This window comes from Aotus nancymaae, unplaced genomic scaffold (genome assembly GCF_030222135.1).
Source record: "Aotus nancymaae isolate 86718 unplaced genomic scaffold, 86718_ANA_hifiasm-v0.15.2.pri h1tg000090l, whole genome shotgun sequence".
NCBI classification, from domain to species: Eukaryota; Metazoa; Chordata; class Mammalia; order Primates; family Aotidae; genus Aotus; species Aotus nancymaae.
The window spans coordinates 5,637,954-5,665,697 of record NW_026988505.1 but is presented as its reverse complement, the minus strand read 5'-3'; the positions used below and the strand labels follow the sequence as shown (position 1 = coordinate 5,665,697).

Sequence of the window (27,744 nt, the reverse complement as noted above, 5' to 3'; positions counted from 1 at the left end):
CTAGGATTTTTATTAAAATGTCTTCTTCATTAAAAAGAAAAATCATTTCTGTAGTTACTCTTCTTAAATTTAATCTTGCAGGAGACAGAGCTGGCCAACACTCCTTTTGAATAAGGAAATAGGAGGAGCCCATGGCATCCTTCAAGAGGGGGCGTCACTGTTCTGTTGGGGTTGTAGGGGTACAGTAACCAGTGTCTGCAGAACAAGACAGTCACCCCGTTCATTCTGTGAAACTCAATGACTCCTGCCGACGTCATGAGCAAAGGTGCTTTCATGGACTCGTGGCTCCTTTGGGTACATCTCTTAGCTTTTCGTTCCATTTCTGTACATTTTTGAAGCATCATCTGAATGATTTTTTTTCATCCCTCTGAGGTCTTATTTACGTGTACATCTACGTGAGAAAAACAATACAATCCTAATAATATTCCTGCAGCACATTCTTGGCTGCGTTGCAAAGTCAGTCTACTCTCATTGCACCCGTGGCTTCCTTTCTCCCCTCCACGCTCTAAGGGCATCGCCTGTTCCTTCTTGTTTTTTATAGTTCAGCTGAGTGCGGCGGGGGTATTTTGAGCTGAGTCAAGCCAATTTCCGCTGAGACCAGCTTGGGTATTTTCATCACACACCTCCTCATGGTTCCCCTCAGGGCAAATGTTCATGCTGTCCCCATCAGTGACGCTCCTCAGAAGCCAGTCTCTCCCTCTCCGTGAGCTTCCTGGAGCTAGACCCACCCGTGATGACTAAGTGCTGTCAGCTGACCCACCAGCCCGTTCTGCCAGTCAGACGGGGATTGTGATGTGCCGGCTTTGTGCGACCCTCCAGGAATCTAAACACCTATAAAGACAGGTTTATTCTTAGGCCATTCCTGCAGAACAGAGCCTCCACTGCAGGCACCATAGATCATTTCACTGCCTCAGGCACTGCACACATAGCCTTTACCTCAAGAGGGTTCGACCTACCCTGGTGGGAATGTCAGGGGCTGGATGTCAGGTGGGAGTGTAAGGTGTGGGGTTGGGCGTGTACCTGTCCAGGATGAGAGACACCACCCTCTTTTCCTAGGTCAGGTCTCAGATGATGGCTGAAAGCTACCAACCATAACACGGGTTACTGGACAGATGCCATGGGGTGTCCTGTAACGTGGGGTACTGGACAGATGCCATGGGGTATCCTGTAATGTGGGGTACTGGACAGATGCTGTGGGGTGTCCTGTAACACAAGGTACTGGGCAGATGCTGTGGGGTGTCCCAGGCTGTGTTGGTGGCAGAACTGTGGAAGGCCCAACTGGCCAAGCTGCCTCCCCACGCTCCAGCACCCTCTCCCCCTACCCCTGTGAACCTCTGTTTTGCCTGTCCCTGCTGGCCTGATTCAAGTTCACTTTCTGCATTCGGTCTTCACAGTGAAGAACCTTGCTCTTCTATTGAAATTCTGGCTCAGAAACCCAGCGGCACAGCCTGAGAGCTGCCAGCCTTGCGGTCATCTTCAGAGTGCCTGTCTGATATGGTTTCTAATTCCTCACAGCTCACCTGTCTGTGGCCGTGATAAACAGCCTCCTTCTGCTCATCTGCACCAGGAACGTGCGTCCAAAGCAGCTCGCTCATTTACTTCCCTGACATTTATTTCCTCATGTTTAAACATGTGGGTTATTATGGGTTCACAGACTCAGAGCCCACTAGAAATCAGAGTATGTGGCCGAGAATAATTTGAAAGGTGAGAAATAAAAATAAAAATGATGCCAAATGAACTGTAGTCCCGACCACAGAACAAATAGACCTGATTCCAGATGCTGGTGTCAGGACGGCAGAGTGATCCTAAGCTGAGTTGCCCTAGTCAGTCCAGTGGAGACCGCATTTTCGGTGGTGGGAGGCAGGGGGTTACCTGCCTGGCTTGGTGATGCCTGTTGCCATCTGTACACAGGGTTTAACTTATTTTCATTCTCCCTTCGTAAGGGGTAAATGCGACGTTCAGAAGTCACTGTGTTTCTTTTCCCTAGTTGCTGACTTTTACTGCAAGCATCAGACTTTTACCCGTGAGTGAAAATCGCAGTGGCCTTCTGAACGCAGCCCGTGTGGATAGTAATGAGACTGTTGCCATCTGGCAGCTGCTGAGAGGCCTGCAGGGCTGGGCTGGCAGTTCAAGTCCAGTCTCTAGCTGAAATCTGTTTGCATTTTTCTTCAAATCTGACCAGACAGTTACTGCCTGAATGATCTAGCACCAAGGTTTCAAGAAACAGTTTTTGAAAACAGTCTCTGAGCTCTTGCTCATGGGACCATAACTCTCTTCTGTAGTCCCGACTCTGTTCACTGTGTTGCGTTCATCCTACCAGTGAGCATTTTGGCCGTCACCATTTACTTCTCCTTCTTGCTGGGACGCTGGTGGCTTCCTCTGAACTGTCTGGAGTGTGGGTGCCAGCTTTCCTTCCCTTTCTTTCTGGAATTTGGAGCCAGGGGGACATGAGAACTCCTCAGTGGATGGGGGAAGTGGTGCATATAGACATAGCGGATTTTCAGAGTTTCCATGAGATTTTCAGAAGCTCCTCGAAGTATGAAGAGCATGGCTTTCAGCCCTGGCTTTCCTGAGGTGGCCCACAGCGTCCATGATTCCTGCCACTCTCGCTCTGCAAGACCCTCCTTTCTCTATTCCTCACTCCACCGATGCCAGAGATGCCCGAGGCAACAGTCAAACTAACAGAATAGACCTGGTCCAGGACGCGCCTTGGGATGCAGCCACCTCCGCTCACCCACGGGCGCCTCATTGTGAGAGCTGTGTGTTGCAGGTATCCAGGAAGGCTTCTGAGTGGAGGGTCAGGATTCCAGCCCACTCCTGATAAAGATCAGTATTTGCCAGGTACAAAGGAAGAAGAAAGTAGCTTGGAAGGAGTCACGAAGTTGGAGGTTGAGGCAGAGGACATCGCATCCCAGAAACTGAAGGTCAGGCTGCAGCTTTAGCCACATGCGACTTACAGAAAATCACCTCTGGGAATGTGTTAACATACTAACATTCCTCAAATGATGCTGAAACTATTAAAAGGAGCAACTGCTTCCACTCCCATGATACCAACTGAGAGCACACAGGCCTCTGAGGGTGGAGCCTGGGCACACCCAGGACAGCAGCCAGCAGGCCGGTGTTTCTCCAATGACCTTTAAAGGGGAAAAGAGGCTGTGGGTCTTGGAATCAGTCAGGTCTAAAATGATGCTCCTTTTCAAACCTGCAGGGACTTCCTGACCTTTACTCCGAGCCAGACGGGGCCTGGGGGCAGTGGGGACAGAGTAAGAGGCTGGGTGCAGAGATGATTAGCCACCTCTCCAGCTCTCATCCCCCGGGCATTCTGGGGATGAAAGTGACCTCTGTTTGCTTCTGCACAGGGAGCATTGTCCTGGGAAGTTGGCAGGATTTACCACCAAGGTGCGGAAACACGGCAGCATGTTTAGCTACTAATTAATTGCAAATGGGCGTCTGAAAATTGGATCCATCCTTAAAGGGGGCAGGAACAGTGGTGTTTACTTGACAGAGGACCTAATTCATAAGCAAAGGGGAAGGTCCTGCGTTTCATTTCCCCTGCTTATTGATTCTTGAAAGCAATAAGCAGTATAGTTTGCTGTTTCATTTCGGTGAGTCATTCATTTCTGTCTCCTCTATCCTTCCTATTATGCAAAGGGGTTGGTCAACCCGAAGATGGAGAAAATAGTTGATTTCAAGGTAGTCTTTTCCTTGTGCTTCATCAGAAGCCCCCTGCGGTCCAAGCTGGCTGTTAATTTTTGGTGTCTGTGCTTTGCAATAAAGTAATATGAATAGCGAACAGAATTTTGGCGTGGAAGACTTTGCTGGGATGGAAAATGTGACTGCTGTGATCATTTACCCCACTGGGATTTATTGTGAAAGGATCTCAGCTGCGTATCTAAATTGGGTAGTGCTGGCATGACTTTTGTTTTTCATAAGAGCTCCAGTCCCTGTGCTAAATGTTTCGCATAGATTAGTCCTCACCAGCTCCTGTAAGACAGGTGCAATTAGTGTCTCGCTTGCAGAGAGATGCTCGGATGCCAAGGGCAGGCCGCGATGCGCAGGGACGCCCCACACAGTGCAGAGCCGAACCCCGGCTGTCTGGCAGCAGGCGCGGAGCCCTGAACTGTGCCAAACACCCCCTCCTCCTGCTGAGCTTTTCAGAGCACAGGAACCATGGGGCTAGATGCAGGTTTTGAGTCTCCAAAAGTCGGGTCTTGTTCGTATGTCTCTTCAGAGTCCACCCGTGATTTAAATGGATTTGCCTCCACATTTTCTTGGAAAAGGAAGAGGATAGGTGATGGGGGCATCTCAGCGCAGACCCCGTCTTTCTTCCTAATACTCAGGGTCGTGTTTTACTGGCAGAAGCTCTATGCACCCGTGACAGGGCGCGTTCCCACACACACATTTTGCTTACACAGCCACTGCGCCTGGCCTGCGCACGTGTCACTCAGCAATGATGTGGCAAATAGAGAGTTGACGTTAACGAGACAGAAGAACAGCCAAAACAACAGAAAGCTGAAGGAGGCATTTTTAAAATGTCCCGAAGCTAGTTTTATGCTCTCCCTATATGATCCATGTACACGGTCATTAAAACAGACAAAACAGTGTGATAGCTGATGAGCGTAAGCATTCAGAGACCAGTCTTGAGGTGGAGATAGGAAAGATGTACACTTTTCTTGCCAATGGCAAAGCCTTTTCCAGAGAAATCTTAGGAGGAAAAATCAAAGTTAGATAATATTTTATTAGATTTTATTTTCTAAGACACGAGACTCTCAGAAGAGGAATAGAAAACTCTCCGACTCCTTGGCTGGACCAGAAATCTAAGCTCACATCAGGGCACCTAGGAAGTTGGTTGTGTCGCAGCCTTAAGCTTCCAGCCCTCCCCGCTGATCCTTCTGATGCCAGGGTTCCCCCACCACCCCCAAAGAGAAGGGCCAGACGGGAGGGGCCCCAGTGACTGCCCTCAGCCCTCCTGGGGAACCAGGTCTGTCTTCCTCAGGCGAAAGTTGGTCTTCTCTTCATGCAGGGCTGGAAAATCACTGCTCACAAGAAACGGAAACATTGGTGGCTGTGTGGGGTCACTCCGTGTCATGCTCACTTGACAGCCGTGGAGCAGTCACAGTTCTATCAAATGGTATGTGCTTGAGAACATGTGGGTTTTAAAGATAGTCTGAAATTCAGAATGCTAGCTTTTTCAAGTCATTGTTCTCCTTTTAAAAGAAACGTGGAAAGCGGTTTGATCTGCTTCTTGATAGCTGGCCGGACAGCATGGTAATGAACGCTGTACAAGGCCTGCCTGACACAGAGTTCTATTCTCTACTCCCTGTCTTTTGTGGTTGGTTCATGTGTCTTCATACTAGAAATATAGCCTAGCATTTGCTGACAATCATTGCATTTCTTTTTAAAGAACTTATTAAAAATAATCACAGAATGTATGGGATTGCTCTACTAAGCAATGTATACGCATTTTTAATTATTCAGATAGTCGTCCTGCAGAGGATCTTGTAGTTAACAAAAAGGGTTCAACAAGCCCAGCTCACCGGCCTGGCTTGCTCTCTGGCCAGTCACAGGGTGGGCTGCTTGCTCTGCCTGGCTTCTCCCACCCACTCCCCAATGCTCCTGAGAGTCCCCACGAGGTGCTTCCCACGGCCACCCCGCCCACCCTCACCTGACCCGGGAAGCGCTTCCTTCCACGGCGGCTGCCCTGGGCGTCTCCCTGCCCCAAACAGAGAAGTAGGAGATGCAGGCGGCCCTGGGTGGATGCGGCAATGGGCGGCGGACCCTTGTTCAGGGCGTCAGGCTGGACCAGAGGAGGAGAGAGACGCAGGAAGATATGACAAAGAGAGAAAGAAGCAAAGACACGAGTTAGGAGAGGGACCCAGGAGGCGAGGCGGACAGCCTTGGAGCAGTCGGCCCTCCCGAAGCCAGACCATCCTCACGTCCCACACTTGGGCCCTGGTACACCTGTCCTTTCCTCTGGCACTGAGTCCTCCTGCAGCCAGAGAGCCAGAAGGGAGCCATGATGCCGCCAGTGGGGGAATGAGCCATGCTTACTCTGTGCCAGCAGAAGGGGCGGCTGTGCTTGGAGCTGTTGCTGGGCGTTTGCAGGGAGTGATCTGTGGCAGATGGGAAGCCCTGAGGGGTCCAGGGAGTCCGTACTCTGTGGGGAATCTCAGAAGGTTTTCATGAGAAAGTGACCCAGCCCAAGCTTTAAAATGTGTCCCTCTAGAATCTACTCTACTGCTGTGAGGAAGTGACCATAGTGGCGGAGACTCGGCCGGGCGCACATGAGACCGCTGTGTGTCCAGAGTTTCCAGTTACCACATGGAGATGAGCACACCTGTGTCCACTTTGACTGACCTGGAAGCTAAGCTGCTGTGAAAAAGGCTCAAGGAGCAGGACCTGAGGGCACCTCCATAGGGCAAGGAGGCAGGCACAGGACGTGGAGATGGGGAAGGTGGGCACAGGACACGGGGACAGGGGAAGGCGGGCACAGGACACGGGGACAGGGGAAGGCGGGCATGGGACACGGGGATGGGGGAAGGCGGGCACAGCACATGGGGATGGGGGAAGGTGGGCATGGGACATGGGGATGGGAGAAGGAGGGTATAAGACATGGGGACGGGGGAAGGTGGGCACGGGACATGAGGATGGGGGAAGATGGGCATGGAATATGGGGACGGGAGAAGGAGGGTATAAGACATGGGGACGGGGGAAGGTGGGCACAGGACATGGGGATGGGGGAAGGTGGGTACGGGACATGGGGACAGGAGAAGGAGGGTATAAGACATGGGGACGGGGGAAGGTGGGCACAGGATGTGGGGATGGGGGAAGGTGGGCATGGGACATGGGGACAGGAGAAAGAGGGTATAAGACATGGGGATGGGGGAAGGTGGACACAGGACGTGGGCATGGGGGAAGGTGGGCACAGGACATGGGGACAGGAGAAGGAGGGTATAAAACATGGGGATGGGAGAAGGTGGGCACAGGACATGGGGATGGGGGAAGGTGGGCACAGGACGCAGGGACAGGGGAAGGTGGGTACAGGACGTGGGGACAGGGGAAGGTGGGCACGGGATGTGGGGACAGGGGAAGGTGGGCAGGGCCGCCGGGAGCAACCACAGACCACGGGGCTTTTGTAAGAGTCTGGGAGCTGTGGTTTGCTCACAATTGTTCATCAATTAGAGCCTGTTAGTTTCAAATATAGCGACATCGTATAGTAATGAGAATGAATGAAAATCCTTTTAAAAAGGTGGGCCTCGGCGTTCCTGCCCATGGGTTTAGCGTGATGTGGAAACTGGGGTGTTTTGCCCCATTTCAGACACTGTCCTGGGAAGAGGCCCCCGGCGGTTGGTGTGCGTGGAGGCAGCAGGAAGGAAGGAAGACAAAGCCGACTTCCTTCCTGGGAGCCAGTGTGGGCTGGGGAGCTGGTGAGGTGGCAGAGAGCAGGTAGGACAGGCCCTCAGCTGCCAAGGCCAAGGCCTCCTGGCTCTGAGCTGCACAAGCTGCTGAGTAAACAGTGAGCTGGCTCAGCCATGGCTGCAATTTTTGCAGGGCTTGTTGTCAGCAGTCAGACTCGTATCAGTGCCTGGTCCCACAGAGTCCATGGCCTCGATTTCCAGAATTCATTTCTGATTTAAAAAAGAAAACATCCGTGATTATTTGAAGACATGGACATGAGTTCCTTAGATCCTCGTTGCCCAGGGACACTTCAAAAGAAGAAGGGAAAGTGGAGACCTGCTCGCCTAGGCCTGCGACTGGTCAGCTCTGCCCTGGAGCGACGCCCGCTGACCCGGGTCCTCCGTGGCTTCCCAACATTTGGTAATGAGGGCCGAGGCCTTTGGTGAGAGCCCAGAACAGCCATCCAGAAACTCAAAGGAGGTTCACGCTGATTCAGAATCATTGGGGTAAAACCAATTCAGATCTGAGTTATGAGCTGGACAGGAATTTCTGGTGAAAATGACTGAGGCATTTGATAAAAAGATATTCATGCTGTCGGTTTGTAAACTCTTATGGGGGATCTATGAAAAATTAAACCAGCCGTCGTCAGCTGTCACATTTGAGGGACAGGGTGGCAGCAGAGCCTTCTGTGTCATCTGAGATGGCTTCATTTCCTCTCTCACTCAGTCATCGGCTGTATCACAGTATTTCCTGGCAGCAGAGAGCAGACCTGGTCTCTTGGGGGCTTGTCCTCCTCGCCTCCCAACTCTGCTGTCTCCTTTGCCGACTGCCCCCTTGGACCTTGGTTTGCCACAGTGGCTGCAGTGTCAGCAAGAAGCATTATCTTAAATCCTGATCAGAATAACTGCATTGAGGATGAAAATTATACGCTAACATCAGGCATTGCCACAGTCTCTCTTAAAGAGCTGTAGAGAGTTATGTGGACACTTGAAAATAGGCCTTGACAGGAAGTTTCAGAAATGAGCTTGGAAATTGGGACGGTTTTAATGCAGCTGCCCTGTCATTTTTCTGTAGAATTATTTTTATCTTCCTTTCCTCTCATCTTGCCAGATAATTATGATAAGCTTTTTTCATATAATTTTGATTAGGTTGATTAGCCAGACCCACTCTATGCTATAAAATGCGGATAATGAATTGCAGATTTTTTTATATCATTCTTCCACCTTAGAGCATAGGCAGGACTTATCGATTATTGATATGCAGAAAATGTTTTTAAGAGCATTCACGCATATTCAGAATTCAGGGAAAACCTGGTTAGAGGCACAACTGCCATGAAGCTTTACCTAGAAAGGGAAGTGGGGAAAGCATATATCTAAGTCATGGTTTTGCTGGAGGTATATTTTTATAGTAGACACAGTGAAGGAAATTGGAAGAGGCCACGTGTCCTACATTGCGTCTATGTGAAGATGGTGATGCTGGTCTATCCTCATTCCTGGTTCTCTGAAGGTTCCACTGTGGGAAGACAGGTATGGTCTGAAGCACTGACCCCACTTGACACAGGGCAGAGGAGGCAAGTGTTGAAATGGCCCAGGGAGGTCATAGAAGGTCAGTCATCAGGCCAGGCACAGTGGCTCAAGCCTGGAGTCCCAGCACTTCGGGAGACTGAGACGGGTGGATCACTTGAGGTCAGGAGTTCAAGACCGGCCTGGACAAAATGGTGAAACCCATCTCTACTAAAATACAGAAATCAGCTGAGTATAGTGGTTGGTACCTGTGGTCCCAGCTACTCAGGAGACTGAGGCAGGATAATCACTTGAACCCAGGAGGCGGATGCTGCAGTGAGCCAAGATAGCACTACTGCACTCCAGCCAGGGTGACAGAGAAAGACTCTGTCTCCAAAAATAATAATAATTTTAAAAAGGAAGATCAGTCATCAGTGTGCCTTTCAAGATCTCTGCCCACGTCCCTGGGCTTCTGGCGGCCATCCTCCGCTGGCTCTCCTGTGTGCTCTGCCCAAGGCCTCCCTTGCTCACATTGCTTTTGCGCTGGATGGAAGGTGACAGGACGCAGCGCCTCGTGACTGTGGATGGAGAAACTGGAAAGAGTGGAAGACAGCAACGCCAGGTGTGCGCTTGGCGCCAGGTGCAAGACACTTCACGGAGGTTTTCCTCACCTTGTCTTCAAAACCACCCTGGGCACGAATGCTCCATGCCCATCCTACAGATAAGGAAACCGAGGCTTACGTTATTTGCCCCAAATCGTAAGAGCCAGAGCTGGATTTGAGCACATCAAGCCTGAGTATTGTGACCGATGGGGAGCTGTGCAGTCTGTGTGTTCCAAGAGCGTTTGCAAAAGGCAGCTAAGACAGGTGGGACCGGAAGTCTGCTCAGGAGGAATGTGAAATCCCGGCTCCCGGAGGCTGTTAGGGCCGCGTCCTCTCTGGATCTGCATGGTTTAGAAAGGACTGCCACGCCGTGGCACGTGTGAAGCCTGTCGTGTTCCTCAGGCTCTGGAAGCCGTTTGCTTTGGAGAGGGGAAAGACCCCCTTAGAAGGTTGTATGCTCAGCATATTCCTAGAAACAGGGGGAGTACTTGGTTTCCTTAGGAACAGTTTGGCATCTGCTGAGACGTGGCAACAGCTCCTGAGCCAGGCAGAAGCCACACCACCAACAGAACCCCATTCTCTCTCCGCCTGCTCTTTTCAACTCTGAATCATATCTGAGCGTTTCATGCCAAATGGGATGAAATTGCCAGTTTTCATTACAGAAAACAAATTGCTGAAGGCAAATATACTGCCAATGGAGCTGGCGACCTGAGAGTCATGCGTTCGAGTCGCAAACATGCAGTAAAACGCATGCATTTATGCAGCTGCTCATCTCAAGAAGCGGCAACAGATGGGGAAACTGGAGCAGCCTCTGCCGGAACATTTATCCCCACCTTCCCAACACTGCTGGTAACCCATGGAGACCAGCCTTTTGGGGAGGCTGAAGTGATTTTGGGGCCTGCCCAGCTGCCACGGCTTGGCACAGTCATTTCTTGGTTAAGTTTGAGATCAGGAGCTCCGTAATCTGTTAAAGCACAATCAATCTAGAAGCCAAGGCTTTAAAAATGAATTACAACCTAAAATTGCCACACGAAAACCTTGTACTTATTTGGTTTTCTGTGAGTAAACGTGACATATGATGTGTTTGAAAAAAGAAGAATGATGCCTTGGGCATGATTGGTCCGTGAATAATGGGAAACCGCTTTCATCTGTCATGTTTTAACAAATGCCATTCCGTGTTATTAATATCCAAAGTGGAAGAAATGAATAATGGCTAGGCCTGGGGATATAGGTCGGAATTCAGTTTTACGGCTAAGTAGTACTGAAAGTGGGTGTTCACAGAGATTCAGGGAAGAAACCAACCCAAGTCACGTTTTTGAAGTTGCTTTCATTTAGAAAATGAGAATTAAAATACTATTTTGGCGATGAAATATTCTGGCATACAGATTTGCATAAAGTTCTATCTACATTTGACTGAGTTTATTTGATTCTGTAGTACAACTGAATGCTGGTTTAAAATAGTGTGACCGAGGTTAAGGACAAGCTCTTTAAGCGTTTGCCCCATGAGGTCTTCCGTCTAACCCAGATAACACGAGTTATGTTCCTTGGTACGTGTGTCTGTGACTGAACCGATTTCATGGCGTAGGAATCATCTGTTCACACATGGTTCTCCTGCCCGGCTGCGAGCCTGCAGGCTGGTCCTGCCTGTGCAGTGCTGTGCCCCAGGCGTGCCTCGCACAGCGCCAATTATCAGGTCCTCATCCTCAAGGGTCAGTCGAATACTAGTAGCCGGTGAAGCTTCACGTCCTGCCTGCCAGCCAGCAGGTGCGTGATGGCCCCTTTTCCCATGACTGGGAGGACAGTGGTCACCACGGTCGCTGCTCTGCCACTTGGTCCTCAGATCATCCCTCTAAGCTTCATTCCCAGGACATGCTCCATTAGGTGAGATCGTAAATGTGGAAATCATTGTTGAAATGATCACTTAGGAAAGGATTTCCATCATCGTTAGTCTTCCATGAGGAGGGCGGAGGTGCTTAGTTCCTCTGCAGTTTCAAGCTGTGGTGTTTTCCCTAGGATTTCTTGACAAGCCTGCCCAGGGCAGGGGGCCTCCATTAAGGAGCCAGCGGGGAGGCTGGGACCACAGGATCCTCCACACCCCTGCAAACTCCCACCTGCAGTTCACGGAGAGGCCTCATCTCCCGGACATGGATGCCCATCTTGGGGTTGGCCATGGCAGGAGAACGCCACAGGGCCGTATTCCATGGAGGCCGCTGGAAGCCACCTGCACTGAGTATCCGTGAGCTTGGCGGATCGCTTTTCCAAGCTCAGATGTTGATGCCAGAAAAAGAGTGGCTGAAAGGGAAAGAAATGGGAAGTGGGCAGGTGAGCACCCAGGAAAAGACATGGAAAGGCAAGTCAGAGTGGGGCCTGGCCCACGCTTCTTCTCCCCTTTATGTTTACAAAGGCCGGTCCTCAGCAGCTCCGCAGGTAGCCTGAGGTGGGCTGCAGCCACGTAATTGCAGACACATCACACGGGAGAAAGTCAGGGTTTTGGAGCCAGAGACAACTTTAGGATGCACGTTTTCATCAGTACTGCCGCGGAGCAGCTGTGGGATTTTACTTTAATTGCATAACATCTCCAAAGCTCACTCTCCTCCTTTGCATGATGGGTGTGACGCCGTTTTATCTTCTGCATTCAGATGGTGTGTGTTCTCTTCTCCAGGGCTAGCGGCTGCAATCAGTGCATATGATGTCAAGAAACAGCCACAGGCTGACTCCTGTCCTGCAGATGAGTACACACAGGGGGCATTGAAGGGGAGCTGGGTTGAGGGTGGGTGAGCAGAGACAGGCATGCCATCCCACCGTGACCATTTCATATCTTTTTTCTTAAATTGATTATGGGAAGACACTGGATTGAACCCCATAGACTCAGCTGTCACACAGCTTAAATAATCTGTGCCGTTAGCTTCTGCACATGGCCCAACTTCTGTAAAACCAAGGTGTAGCCGTGTTCAGATTCATCCTCCAGGGTTGCTTTTCTAGATGCCTGAGAAAACATGTCCTCCTCCATGTTAGTACGGACTGCAAGAGCTTGGGAAGTGGCATTCCACGCTGAAATGTGAGCTGCTCGTGAGTGCAGCGAGCGTGCTTCTGATGTGTGGAGTTGGCGTGTGCAGCGAGCGTGCTTCTGATGTGTGGAGTTGGCGTTCGTGGAAAAATGCCGTTGGCTGTGCGGGCAGCACGTCTTCCACACTGTTTGTGAGTCTCCCGCAAGACACGCTGTGCACCGAAGGCTGCGGACCCTGGCGGAGTGATGGGTGAGGGACCGCTCTTCTGTGGGTGTCTTTCTAGACCACAGCACTGCCCTCATCTGCGTGAGGGAGCAGAGCAGTCACTCGGGGGTAACCTGCGTCAGAGAAAGAAGGAAGCTGCGTCTTTACCACCCATTTTCATTCAGGCCATCCCATTCCAACAAGGAAATAGTACAGATGCTCTCTTCACCAGAGACTGGTGGATGCCACGTACTTTTATGATGTTTTATACTTAGGCATATAGGTTGGTGAGAGAAAATTTGGAACGCACAGAAAGTTCAAAGAGGAAAATAAAATGTGGCCACAATTGCTCTCGTCAGAGACCACCGCTGTGATCATCTTGGTTAATTGCAGCCAGACATTTTCCACAGCAAACTTAGATCACAAAGCATATCAGGTTTTCATGTACCATTTCTCACATAACATTACAATGTGAACTTCTAAAACACTTAGAAGCTTTCTAACGTGCCACACTATAATTGCACCATAACTTACTTAACCACTCTGCTTTTATTGGACATTTAAAGATCAAGGCATATCAACTTTTTTTTTTTTTTGAGACGGAGTTTCGCTCGTTACCCAGGCTGGAGTGCAATGGCGCGATCTCGGCTCACCGCAACCTCCGCCTCCTGGGTTCAGGCAATTCTCCTGCCTCAGCCTCCTGAGTAGCTGGGATTACAGGCACACGCCACCATGCCCAGCTAATTTTTTGTATTAGTAGAGACGGGGTTTCACCATGTTGACCAGGATGGTCTCGATCTCTTGACCTCGTGATCCACCCGCCTCGGCCTCCCAAAGTGCTGGGATTACAGGCTTGAGCCACCGCGCCCGGCCTCAACTTTTTTTTAGACAGAGTCTTGCTCTGTTGCCCAGGCTGGATTGCAGTGGCGTGATCTCAGCTCACTACAGCCTCCACCTCCAAGAGTCAAGCAATTCTCCTGCCTCAGCCTCTCAAGTAGCTGGCATTACAGGCATGCACCACCATGCCCAGCTAATTTTTATTTTTGTACTTTAGGTTCTGGAGCACATCTACAAATCATGCAGGATGGTTGCATAGGTACATATGTGGCAAGGTGGTTTGCTGCCTCCATCCTCCCATCACCTATATCTGGCATTTCTCCCCATGTTATAGACAGGGTTTCACCATATTGGCCACGCTGGTCTTGAACTCCTGACCTTGTGATCTGCCTGCCTCAGCCTCCCAAAGTGCTGGGATTACAGGAGTGAGCGACTGCGCCTGGCCTCAATTTTTTTAAAGTAAAGGACATGGGCATCACAACTTACCCTGAAGTCATTTGCACAAACCCAGAACAGGTGGCATCAATGATGAGAGCTGTCATTGTTCCTGCCACGTGGTAGTGCCTCACATGTGGGGTTGAGGTGGCACCTGTGGAGAAGGAACAGAAGCCAGTGCCAGGCATCCATCAGGTGCAGAAAATTCAGACAGTACCTCAGCTAAAGAATTTAAGAGCGTTTCAAAGTGAGCATTTTTTCATGTTAAAATGCCTTTAAAAGTTCTAACCAGAAAGGATGTCGTGTAACAAAGACATTGAGGGAGGGTGATGGGCAGAGTCCTGTTCTGTGTTTCTGTGGAAAGGCAGTGATTCCAGAGAGGTCTATACAGATGGGGCAGCCCTGGCCACAGCCTGTTCTGTGGGTGAAGGTGAAATGAGCCCCTGGTAGATTGATTACTTTTGTTCATCCCCCAATATTGGGGACCACAGCCCCGGCTGTGGATAGATTCCCCTGTGGCACTGTCAAATGAACTGGCCCAGGGACCATGCAAGAAGAAATGAGCAGAATCTCTTGCCTGGGGTGTGAGCACCTGTGTCCTCCTAAAAGCTCCCCAGGGTTAGGGAGACAAGATCTAGCCAATGAAAATACAGGACACCCAGTTAGGTTTGCATTTCAGGAAAACATTTGATGTTGCATGAAAGATATAACAAAAGTGCTCAGTTTCTCTGAAATTCAGATGTAACTGCCGTCCCGTGTTGCCTGGCAGCCCTGCCAAAAGACTGCCAATGAGTGAGCGCAAGAAACACTAAGGCTGACTTCAGTATGCTGTCCCTCATCTCAGTGGCTCAGGATGCCCTCCCTCACCTCGGAGGCTCAGGATGCCATCCCTCCCTCACCTCGGAGGCTCAGGATGCCGTCCCTCCCTCACCTCGGAGCCTTAGGATGCCCTCCCTCACCTCAGAGGCTCAGGATGCCCTCCCTCACCTCAGAGGCTCAGGATGCCATCCCTCACCTCAGACCCTGATCTGAGACGCTGTTTCAGAAAGCGGGCATGGACTGCAATAGCCTGAGTCTTGAAGGCCACATTTCTAAGTTTGTAAAATGCCCTTTACTCTGTGTTTACTGTAGTGTTTTCTGGGTATACATGGTGGGCATGTCTTTAAGATGTCTTTGGTATGAAACTTCATTAAGTAGAGGTTGTAGTGCTGGGAACTCACGTTGCCCACGTTTGGAATTTAGATATGAAACAGGTTATATAACATACAAGTAGTGTCACTTTTCATGGGAACAATGTTCAGGTTCAACCGCAGGCAGATGCGATTTCATCTTGAAGTTTTCAGATATTTAAACAGGAAATATTGCTCCTTTCTATTTCAGCACTCACTTTTAATTTTTTTTCTGAGTCTGGAAAAATGCAGAATTAAGTCTCTGTTGCTCTTAGTCATAACTGAATTCCTCTGGGAGATGATGTTGTGATCTCTCAGAAGGCGCGGTGGTGTTTCAGCTGGTCAGGCCTGCAGAGCTTGTGAGCGGCAGGCATGGGAGTGACTCACGCACATGGTGGCTCGAGTGTGGGCTCCAGCTCATGAGCCTTCGTGGCCATCTGTTCTGACAGAGCCACTGATTGTCATTCTATGTGGAGTGGGGTCGCCTCATTAGTGACTTTGAGACTTTCTTGGCCTGAATTAAGTGACATTTAACCACTGGTAAAAATTCTGCAGACTGTACGGGCTGCTTCTGTTGAGATTTGATCCTCAGTCCAAAATAAAATTATGATCATTTCTATGGTTTTCAAAGAAAAGCCATTAGTAATCATTACAGCAGTGGCTGAGTGTGGCGGGTACACAGCTGCGAGTGAAACGGAGGAGGAAACCAGCATTAAAACCAATCAATGTCATTGTCCTAACGGAGCAGAAATGAATCCTCAATCTAAACAGCCTTCAAATCCTGTCATTAGGGAAGGGTTCGAGTGAGTTTTCTGTAAAAGTAAACTTTTCAAGAGTGAGAAGAGTCTAGAAATGGGGTGAGCTCAGATGGCTGAAGTCTGTGCTGACTCTCAGAGGACGGCCTCTGCTGAGGGTCCCTCTGCGTGTCCCAGAAGCAGCTACTGTGGACGACACCCAATGGGGGACTACGCTTTGCTCCACAGGCATTGCTACTGCTGCCGCACCCGTGCAGTGACTCCACAAGCCGAGGTCCATTCCTGTCCCTTCCTCCTAAGAGGAGCTGCCGTGGAGCACTTGGCCTGACCCTCCTCTCACAGCTGGGGGCAGAGAGGCCGGGACGGACCCCACACCTCCCTGACTTCCAACCAGGCACCTTCGCCCAGCCCCACCCACATGACAAATAGGTCTTCCACAGCTAATTCTATGTGAAGACCTGCGTGCTACCCATGGGAGGCCAATAAGAAGAGACTCTGTGTGAGACCACGGAGAGCTGTGGGACCGTCAGCCAGAGAAAAATAGGAAGAACTCAGAGACAGGCACATTCCACACCTTCCCAGACACCTCCACAGGTAAACGTCAACTTGGCCTCCACCCTCCACTGCCATCCCACCCCACGCATAGGGAATACGTAGCATTCCTTGGGAAAGACGGAAACCAAATTCTCACCCAGGCGAGAGAAAATACCAGGGTCGCGGGGGCTGGCTGGACGGAGATTCAGCCTCAAGGGAAGTCCAGGAGGTTCGGGGCAGAGCGCGAGGTGAGAATGAGCTTGAGCTGTGCAGGTAGAGCCAGGTGGATCCGTGTAGCAAGAACTGGGGGGAAGAGGCAGTGCCCCAGGAGCTCAGACAGCCGCCTCCATCTCCATGGCTTTGAGACGTGCCTCTGTGGGCCCAGCACATAGATGGCCGCCTGCATCTCTATGGCTTTCAGATGAGCCCAGCACACCCTAGATGAGGATGAAGCCACGGAATGGGACAGTTAGAGGGACAGACCCCAGGGAAGACCCAGAGATACCCCTGAATGTGTGTGGGAGCCACGAGGGTCTTGGCAAAGTTGCCCAGATTCTGAACCTGGTTTAATGGTAAAGGGTTCACATTCTAATCGTCTTGTGAGCAAAGGCATCCGTCAGCTCAGAAGGTGTCCTGCCAACAGTGAAAGGAAACGAGGTGAGTTTCAGAAACTGAAGGGAAGAAGCCCGCTGCCTCCTGCCGTGTCCCTGGGCAGTGGCTAGAAGCTGGGGTGGGCGATGGGCGTGGCAGAAGTGGACACGCCCAGCATCCTTTGCTTCTTATCCCTGTTCTTCAGGACAGTGCTGACACCATCTGCTTTATAGTTTGGGGTTCTGCATCCATTTCATTTAAAAAAAAAAAAAAAAAAAAGAAGGCCTATACTATAAGAAGTGCAGCGTGGACTCACAACACTGGTGGGAACGTGTTGAATCTCCTGACCGCAGTGGGGCTGGCCCTCTGTGCTGGGGGGACGCAGGGCCCAGCCCTCCCATTCTGCATCGGGGGTCAGTGGATGGACCCATAAACACATAACAAGCACTCTTCCGGGCCAGAAGGGCTGCAGGGCCCACGCACATCGGACGAAAGTGGGTCATCTCCTTCTCCTGGCGTTGATGGGGTGATAATAGACTGTTTCATTTTTCACCAAGAAGTTCAGTGTTTTCTTATGAGCAGTTTCCCTTTTCATGTGTGAACCTGGTTTTCCCTTGTGATACTGTGAAGGCTTAACTGCTTCCTTTTGCTTCCACGTTGGCATGATTTGGAGACAACCTCCCCCCTGAGAAGATGCAGTTTGTGCTTTGAGTTTAAGACCCGTCAATTTAAAGTGTGCATTTCCTCCGCTTCCTGCCCAAGCCTGGCAGTCGGCATTCACGGGGCAGGTCTTTAAGAAATGACAGGCCACTTGCCTGGGCACAGTAGCTCCCACCTGTAATCCTAGCACGTTGAGAGGCCAAGGTGGGCAGATCACCTGAGGTTAGGAGTTCAAGACCATCCTGGCTAACACAATGAAACCCTGTCTCTACTAAAAATATAAAAATTAGCCGAGTGTGGTGGCATACACCTGCAATGCCAGCTACTTGAGAGGCTGAGGCAGGAGAATGGCTTAATCCTGTGAGGTGCAGGTTGCAATGAGCTGACATCACGCCACTACACTCCAGCCTGGGCAACAGAGTAAGACTCCATCTTAAAAAAAGAAAAAAGAAATGAGGTGCCACTCCACACAGCCTCCTCCAAACAGACACTACCACACAACAGAGCACAAGGAGCTCCGGACATGGGGCTGAGGCTCAGCTTCACAGAAATCTGACTCTTCTGTGGCAGCAGAGAAGTCACTTGACTTCCCCAAGCCTCGATTTCTGCATCCGTGGAACTAGAGATGATCATCCTGGCGTGATGACAGAGTGGTTGGGTGATAGAATGAGGTCCCAAGGCACACGTATTTACAAATGTGCATGTAAATTATCATACGTGCCGTTTTTCTTCATCGATTTTCCACAGTGAGGCATTGTCAGGAACCACAGCAGGTAGCAGCTGAGCTTCTGGTGATCTTGGTGTCCACCCTTACCTGCCTAGATCAGACAGGGGCCCAGCTTCCAGGTCAGTCGAGTCCTGTGGGTCCATCATGTCGCTATCCCGGCGGGCTGTCTGTTCACATGGTGGCCGTGCTGGGTCTGAGCCTGTGGCCTTCCTGGTGCAGCAGAAAGGATGCCAGAGAGCCAATGTCACATGCCAGGGGCTGCTCAGATCCCCAGAAGCTGTGGGGAAAGCATTGTCTCCACTTCCAGGACAAGGAGAGGGAGCCGAAGATGTTCATGCTCCCGTGTTACCTGACCACACGCCCCAGGGCCCCTTCGCTTCCACTTTTGCTGTGCTGCTCTGAGCCGGGGACCGAGTCGGCCACGGCAGCCAAGGCCGTCGGTGGTGCTGCTGAGGGGCCGCCATCATGAGGGGTCAGAACGTGGTCCATGAGCCAGGACTGTGCCAGCCCCGCCAGGTGGGTGTGCTGAGACCATGGCGTGCTCAGGTCACCATGCTGATTGAAACGCTTGGCTCTGTGCCTGTTGGGACACCTCTTCCTGGAGGACCCTGGCTTCTGTCTTTGGCTGTGCTGACGCAAGCATCCTTGCCTCTCAGGACGCGGATCACAAACGCTGGTCATCTTGCAGGCAGCTCCAGTTCATGTGGCGGCCATACCGGGTCTGTTCCCGCGGCCTTCCCCAGCGTGCTGTCTGTGTCTAGTGTCTGCAGATGAATGTGCGATTCACTACTCACCTGCATTCAGTGCATCTCTGATGCTAAATACTGTATGTCCATCTGCAAAGCACATAATGGTCCTCATGGCCACTGGGTGTCAGCACCCAGGCCTGTCCAGGGGAGAACTGGTCTCATGGCCACTGGGTGTCAGCACCAAGAGCCTCTGATGGCAAAGGATTGGCCCATGTGTGGCTGATGGACAAAACGAGACCGTGAGCATTCACAGACAGTGACTTGGGGACCCAGCACGGTCCTCCTTCAAGTACCAGAAACCCGAGCTCCCTTGATACATAGAGAATGTAAAATGCCCACTGACTTCCCTGAAAGTCTGGTTTCTTCTTGCAAGTAATCCTGTCCTGGGGCTACATGGCCCATTGGTCACTCACCTGCCCAAAATCTTTCTTTCATCTCTTCTGCCTCTTTATCTGGGGGCATGTTCTGCTTCCCTCCATCATCACTCAGGACAACTCTGATGTAGAAGGTCAGTGCAGAATCTCTACATGAGACATTGTGGTGTTGGTGGAAGCATCACAGGGCCTCGTGGGGCACCGAGAGGAGAACGTGGGGGCTGGAACAGATCAATCTGTGCCTCTGACCTTGGAGGATCGTGGGGACACAGGAGCACGTGGGGGCTGGAACCCGCGGGTCTGTCTGTGCCTCCACCCTCGGAGGATGCGCTTCACCTCTCTGATGCTGATTTCCTGCCTGGAAATTGTCAGTGATGCAGCCACCTGGGCCAGGCTCTGAGGACGGACTGGGAAGTATTGCACTTCCTTCCTTTCTCACAGTGCGTTGCCTGAGTCTGCATTCCAGGAAGCGTGAGCAGCTTGTGATGCTGAGACGACTTTTCGCTAAGCAAGGGAAGGCAAGTGTGGCGCATGCCACATGGTGATCGTGGCACCCTGTGTTTTATTGAGGGCTGTCACAGACCCTCTCAGATCCATCCGGAGCCCTCTGGGCCCCAGGGGAGCAGGGTGGCCATTTCTCTGAAGCTTGAGGTGATTTCAGAGGCATTAGAAAGGGTGCCTGTGTTGTGTTTAGTCAGGGCAGTCTGCGGTCTCCAGGTAGCACCCAGGGCACCGCACATACCATCCACATGCCCACTGCTGTGCCCAGAGGTCTGCGGCCAGAGGAGAGCTGGATGTTGACTCGGAGGAAGTGCCAGGGCACAGAATCGCAAGACCACCTCATGGCAGCTCCCCAGGGAAGGTTTTCAGGGCCTCCAGGTCACACGTGAGGGGGCGCTGCCATCATCGAGCTCCAGCAGGTAAGAAAAATGACTGGTAAAGCACGTCCTGCCAGAAGGTACCTAAGTGACAGGCTGAAGTGAGGAAGCCCCCACCCCCGAGTTGCCTTGGTGAAAGACGGTGTTTCTCCAGAGGATGCAGAAGTGCATTTCCATGTGTGAATGGATGATTTCCAGCATTTCTCAGTTGAAGGCCTGGCTCTGTTTTGGCGATGGAAGTGTAAGCGTGACGTCAGAGGTGGGCACTGTCAGTTTCGCAGCATCCATCAGCCTCACACCTGGGATGGGAGGGCCTCCAGCCTCTCCCTGGGGAGCTGTTCAGTTTGGACCATGGGAAATAAAGATGCTGAATCAAGGAAGCTTGTGGTCACATGATTTCAGAACATCTCGGGGTGCAGATGGAGCTGTAGCTCTATGACCACAACCAAAGCTGGCTTCCTAGGCCATGCTGCCCATCCTTCTGACGGTTGGCAGAGCAAACGGTTCTCCTGCCTCATATGAGGCAGCTGGGAGAGAGAGATGGACTGAAAGAATGAGTGTTCTTGTGTCTCTTTAAGCACAGATAAGGGCATTTCTGAGGTCACTGAGATGGTCACTTAATTTGAGAGACTTACTCCTCCTGCACATTTCTTCCATGCTGTCCCAGATGCTGAAGATGTCAGGACGACAGCAACATGCTCTACCCACAGCCTGTCCAGGCGAACAGGGTGCTTGCCTCACGAGGCTGCCAGACTGTGGGTAGGAACGTGGCAGAGGTATGGTGGTCTCCTCTCCACAGGGGATGTGTTCCGAGGGCCCTGGCAATGCCTGAAACCTCAGCCAGAACCAACACTTGTATGTAGATTTTTCCTACTGTCGTCAGAGTCATGGATGGACTCATTTTCCAATTGGACATTGATTGAAAGAGTTAAATTACTCTCTAAAGACCTAGAATCCATAGAAAGCAATGTCTGGGTGAAGATAAGGGTCATGGAGGCCTGGTTCCCACTGTGCAGAGGAGGCCTCTAGGCAGCAGGCTGCAGAGAGAATGGATGGCAAGTGCTTCTTTTTATTTTATTTTATTTTATTATTATTTTTTTTTTGAGACAGAGTCTCACTCTGTCGCCAGGCGCCAGGCTGGAGTGCAGTGGCACAGTCTCGGCGGCAAGTGCTTCTTATCAGAGTCAGTTCTCTCCTGGATCTGGAGAAAGGAAGAAGGAAGGGAATTCTCTTCAGAATGTGGATTTTCCCTGCAAGAGTTGGCTTTGCTGGACTATTTCAAGATATGTCCAAAAAATAAATAAATAAAACCCAGACATTTGGGATTAAAATGTTTTGATTTCCTTCTTTATCTGCCACGTGATGTGGTGCCAGAGTCAGTTTGGGAAGTGAGCCACGTGCTGTAGGGTAAAGAAAACCCCTCTAATGAGACGTTACGATTTGTAGGGCATGACTGTTAGATGGCAATTTGGGCAAGCGAAGAAGAAAGCCCGACTGCGGCGCTCCCTGTGTCCACACACCCATGGTGCAGCTCAGCTTGCACATCACGCGCAGAAAGAGAGTAACCCCAGTAACCATAATGAAATCAGCACATACAACCATGTACTGTAATAGGAGGGATGTGAATGTGATCTCTGTTTCTCTCTCACAGTTGCTTACTCCATACCTCAGGTGACTGAAGCCACAGGAAGGGAACCCCTGAGATGTGGGGGTGTTGTGCCGTACAAGATTTAGGCTGAAAATACAAAGCTTCCTGAGACAAGGAGGGATGGGAACCACAGTTATACTGACACACATGCTAAATTAAGCTCTCCCAGCTAGAAGGCCACAGCACACTCAGAAACCTTCGTGTACCCTGAGCGCAGGCTGGATTTTTAACTTGGAACGGTGTTGCCTGAGCCACACAGCTTCCACACCTCCCATTTTCTCAGCTGATAAATAGCAAAGGCAGGAAGAGATTAGTCAGTGAGGCATTTGTACTCCTAAAATTCAAGACTGACCTTCAAATGTCCCCACTCCTCATCCTTGCAGGGCTGTTCTAGAGATAATTAGGTGTGTTCCTTGAGGAAAGTGCAGGCTTCCGATAGCAACCTTGTGCTGTGCATGAGCACGTGGCTTTGCTAAACTCCATGCCTGCTGCTGCTGGCATTGTTAGAGGAGCACTCCCACTTGTCACTGCAACTGTGTGATGCTGGCTTATCCTTCCAGTCTGCCTGTGAGAGTGCCTGCCTTACCTGTGTGTGTGTGTGTGTGTGTGTGTGCGCGCGCGCGCGCACGCACGCGCGTAAACTCCAGCATAAGGAGGGCTGAAGTTGAGGGTCATTGTTTTGGATTATCCCCAAATTCCGTTCTCACCCAGCTGGATGCTCTGTTCTCACATTAATCACACATGTGACGATGATCTCCATGGAAACTGTGCTTAATTAGAACTGTCTGTCATCTTTCTACATGAATGAGGCCATTCCAGCCTTTGGTTTCATATTATACACAATGTGGTCATTTGGCAGATGTATCTCATTAGCTGAAAACGCAACTTAAAGTGTGCAGAAAGTGCTGTTGGCCTTGAAGAAATGGGGCTGAGTTTTGTTAAATCATGTGAATGAACTGTCTTGTAAAATACTTAACCTAGTTCAGATAGCTACTTCTCATACATATATATTTTTTTAAAAGCAGTAACTGGGAGGTTACTTCCAGTTACTGGTCTTACTTCACATTTATTTGAGAGGCCATCATATTCTCTTCCTCAGCATCTCACATTGCCAAATCTTCATCTTCCTTTCCCAGCCTCCTACCAACTCATAGAAAATGGCAGATGCTGATTTGCCAAGTCAGAGGTCGTGATTCCAGTGTCGGTGGCTCCAGCATCGTGTTCTGGAGTCACTCCTTTTGCAGGCTACAGCCTGGCTAACTTCATCTAACACTTGGGTCGGGGGTGGGGGCACATGTGAGATGCGCCTCAAAGCCTGTCCATGAACATTGGAAACCCACATGTGTGTGCAAATATATGCCTGGAGTCTGAATATACAATCATAGAATTATATTTTTGAGATGTATGCCAAATGGTGACAAAGATGTATGTCCATGTGTGTACATGCATGTGTCATCCTTCTGATACATTTCCCATAAATAACATGTTCACATGCACGTGGAACCTGGTGCCAAATGCTCCCTTACCTGACACTCCCTGCCCCCCTCCTCAGGCCACTCCCACGCCTCTCACTATGGCTGGCGTGAGCAGAGCCTCCCTGGGATGGTGCTATGTCTACACTGCCTTTGCAGCCAGGTAGGAAGCAAGGCAGCCTGAAGAGTCAGCACCTGGTTTCCTGGGCAGAGTCCATAGGAGGAGAGGTGCTGGATGATCCTCCGTCCAGCTCCCCAGGGACCAGTTAGATAAAATCACAAGTGTGCTTGTCTCCACAGTCCTGTGGCCCCACACATGGAGGGAGGACAGAGCTCGATGACCCCCTGACCTCTGGCAGCCACGTGGTGATGTCATTCTAAGAAAGTGATGTCTGCTTTTGTGTCAGCACAGAGTGAACAGTGGAAAATCAATGCCAGTGACCTGAAAGATCTCCCAACAGAGGGAAATGAAATCTGTGTTCTGGTCGAAGTGCACCTAATGTGAACTAATATTAAGCACTGAGACCGTAACCGCAGGCTTTGAACATTGCAAAATGAGGCTTCGAATAGCATGAAGCTTTCTAGACAGTAAGGGAAGTCTTTATCATGGGCGAACCAGGGCCTTCGTGGGACTCACCCAGCTGGAAGGAACTGGGGAAAATGAGAGTGGGCTGATTTTACTGAAGTCTGTTCCAATGCAAATAAGGCCTAATAAATTTGAAGTTAGGCCAGAGGTGAAGCTGAGAATTGTTGGGACCCACTGCCTATGTCCATGTCTGTGGGAGAAATGTGTGCATCTGTGATCACAATGCAGTTTTACAGAAAATGATGGTGGTTCCTGAGGTTATTGGCACAAAATGCCGGGCTGTGAGCAGTGACATTTGAAGAAATACGAAGTTGTCTGTCATGTTTGAACTGTGTTGAGTGTGGCGGGTTTTGAAGATGTGCTGGGAGTGACTGCAGTCTACACCAGACACACATTAATCAGTGACTTTGTTTCTGTCTTTGCAGAGGAAGAAGGTGGAGACCTGGTCCAGCCGGGCATCAGCTTTCCGGGGCCGGCAGAGGAGGATCTAGGTAGGGTACAGACGTCAGCCCTGCTGTGGGGGGCTGACAGAACCCCGCACACTCCAGGCACCTCCCATCATGGGGCCTTCCCACCATCTCACTTTAGCATGTTTGCCTTTAGAGAGTGAGCTAAGAACTAAGTAAAATGGGGCACCTTTTTCCAAAAATAATAGTTTTTAAACACTGCGAAGTGCTGGGTGGGGAAGGGCTATTCCTGGCCCTCAGGAACGGAGGCCGCCATTCACATAATCAATACACATCTCCAGAGGTGAAGGACCGTCCTTCCCTTGCGCCTCCGTGACTACGTATTCAAAGCAGCCTCAGGAAACAGGAAGCTCCCGCTTCTGCGCTTCTCACGTAGCCCTTACCTGGCAGGAAGCAGCAGGCTACACACACCGTGGGCTGGGCGCTGAGTGCGAGCTGCGCTTCCTCCAAGGGCTCTGGGACAGGCTGGCGTGGTGTAGTTTCCCCAGTGCTTGTTAAAGTCACATGGAAATTTCATTTCCGAGCTGCCACCGACACAGGAAAGCTGGTAACATATTTGCCATCAGTCTTTTGACGTGGAGCTATGCTTACAAGAAAGCCAAATGCTTCTGTTAGAGACGTGAAGTGTTGAATAAATTCAACATCAAACGGTTGAACAGAATCAACGTGAAACCACAGCTGAAGACGGAGGCCCATCAGTGGCTCTGGCACTTTGCTCTCTGTGGTTATTCTCTAACCTTAAAGATTGTCAGCCTCTTTCTCAAGCCACTGAGGGCGTCTGCGGGGATGGCTCTCAGGGCTGGGTCATAGGTCATGAGTTCAATTTACATAAATTTACATTTTTAAAAACACACTTCAGACTTTTAGCCAATGCATCTATTGCTGGTTTGACTGGCCTAAAGAATAGTATTGAAAATGGAAGGCGTTCACTTTGTATAAAGTTATGATTTCTGTTAAAGAAAACTACAGGCAAAGAATGTTTGCTTTTACTGAAGATTATAAAAATGGGCAGAGTTCTAAGGGATGACAGTACCATCCACTGCGATTGGGCCTAAATTCATTGCCAGCTGACATTCTACACAAGCCTTTCTTCACTCAGAAATAGGCAAGTGAAAGTCTGTTGACTTCTCACCCGGGCGGAGCAGTGGCAATGGTGTGTGAGTAATTATCCATCCGCTTTCTAACCCTCACTCTGGCCATACTCCATCACCATTAATCCTCAGTGTTCTGCCTGCCTGGGAAGGCCTCCAGAGGCACATGACTCATTTGGCGCTTGCTTGCTTGAGGCTTTGGAGGTGGCTCAGCCGCATGCTGCCCTGTGTCTGGACAATATTAACGTCACAGTTGTGCCCGTGCCAGTTCTTCTCCATGGCAATGACCGTGCCCAGGGGCTGTCGCTGGGGCAGTGTGAGGTTCCTGGGGTGGCTCTGCTTGGGCACAGGCACAGTGGGAAGAACCTGGAGGCCAGAGCAGTGGGCACAGAACTGACATGAGAGTGCAGGAGTCACTCTGAGGAGGCCGCTTTGCCCGGGTTCTGACCCCGGACTCCCAGGTTGGGAGTTCAAGTTTTCCGCAGCCACATAGAGTGAACTTCGAGGGGTGAGGCCGGGGTGGAGGAGGCAGAATGTCACATGGGTGGCTTGGTGCAGGCTGGAGTGTAGGTACAGAAAGCATTTTGTCAGCTCAGGCTTTGTAAGTTTACAGTTCAGCAGCATTAAATGCATTCATGTCGCTGTACAGATGCCAGCACCTCTGTCTCTAGAACTTTTCCCTCTTCTGCAAGTAAAATCCTGTCCCATTAAACACTCCCATTCCGTTCCCCAGGCCCTGGCACCCCCTTCTGCCTCTGCCTCTGTGAATCTGACTCTTCTAGCGACTTCCCAGCAGTGGAACCACACAGGATTTGTCCTTGTGTGGCTGGCTCATGTCACATGGCAGAATGTCTTCTAGTTACTCCACGTGGCTGTTCCTGTTGAAGGCTGAGTCACGCTGCACTGTGCGGATAGACTGCACTGGCTTCCATGCATCTGTGGGTGGACCCCTGGGTCACTTCTCTTGGGCCGTGGTGAATGGCGCTGCCGTAAACACGGCACACGGCTCTCTCCACGTCGCTGCTTTCGGCTCTTTTGGGTAAATGTCCAGAGGTGGAATTGGGGGATCCTGTGGTGAACCGATGCATCCTCATTATGAGGAGTCTCCACACTGCTTAGGGACAGGGGGTGCTTCCTGAGCCGTCTCTACAGTCTTGCCATGGGGCAGGGGTTGGCGGTTTAAGAATGAGAAGGGTCAGATGTTAGAAGCTTTGGAAGGAAGGAAATGAGGGGATTTGGTGACAGTTGGCTGAGAGGCTGCGTGGCTTTCCCCTCAAGCGACAGTGCATGGGTGGAGGACTTGGGAGGAGAGGGAGGAGCCGCTGTAGCTGTCTAGTGAGCCAAAGGAACACGAAACAGCCAGGTGCAGACGGGTTACCCACAGGATTCATGCAGAAGCACAGCTCATGAGGGAGGTGGATGTGCTGTTCCAATGAGTCCTTTTAGCCCATTCGTGGAAACATTAGATCTTTACCCTGGTTCTCTGTCAATCAGGACCACTTGGGGAATGTTTAAAAAAATACCAATGCCCACTCCCCATCTGATGTATTTGTCTAAGGACTGACTTGACTGTTGTCATCTTTAAAAGTTCTCTACCTGATACTTTTTTTTAAATGGAAGAAACACTTCTTTTTTTACTTTAAAAATGTTTTTTCTAGCTTTATTAAGTTATATTCAGAGATAAAACTCGTCTATGTTTCTGGTGTACAGCATGTTTTGATACAGGCGTACGTTGTAAGACGAGTGAACAAAGCTTATAGACATCTCTGCCGCTCCCGTCCTTATGATCTTCCTGTGCTTGTGAGATGTTTAAGATCTCATTGCTTAGCAACTTTCAAGTACACAAACCATTAACTGTGGCCGCCATGTGGAACATGAGACCTCCTAACTTCCTCCTCTTGTCTAGCTGAAATGCTGCACCCTTCAGCCACCACCTTCCCAGGCCCCCCCACCCTCTCTCTGGCGACCACCATTCTACCCTCTGCTTCTGAGTTCTCTGCTTTTAGATTCCACGTGTAAGTGAGGTCACGCGGCATCTGTCTTTCTGTGTCTGGCTT

At 50.6% G+C, this 27,744-nt stretch overlaps 1 protein-coding gene across 1 annotated transcript in view; it reads left to right on the top strand.

The window, feature by feature from the left end:
- The window catches only part of DLGAP2 (DLG associated protein 2), a 698,275-nt gene that overhangs the window by 493,529 nt on the left and 177,002 nt on the right, over nt 1-27,744 (top strand). The window contains exon 3 of the mRNA XM_064369784.1: nt 24,555-24,620. Within this exon, the coding sequence (XP_064225854.1) occupies nt 24,555-24,620 (66 nt within the window). The remainder of the gene's footprint in view (nt 1-24,554; nt 24,621-27,744) is intronic.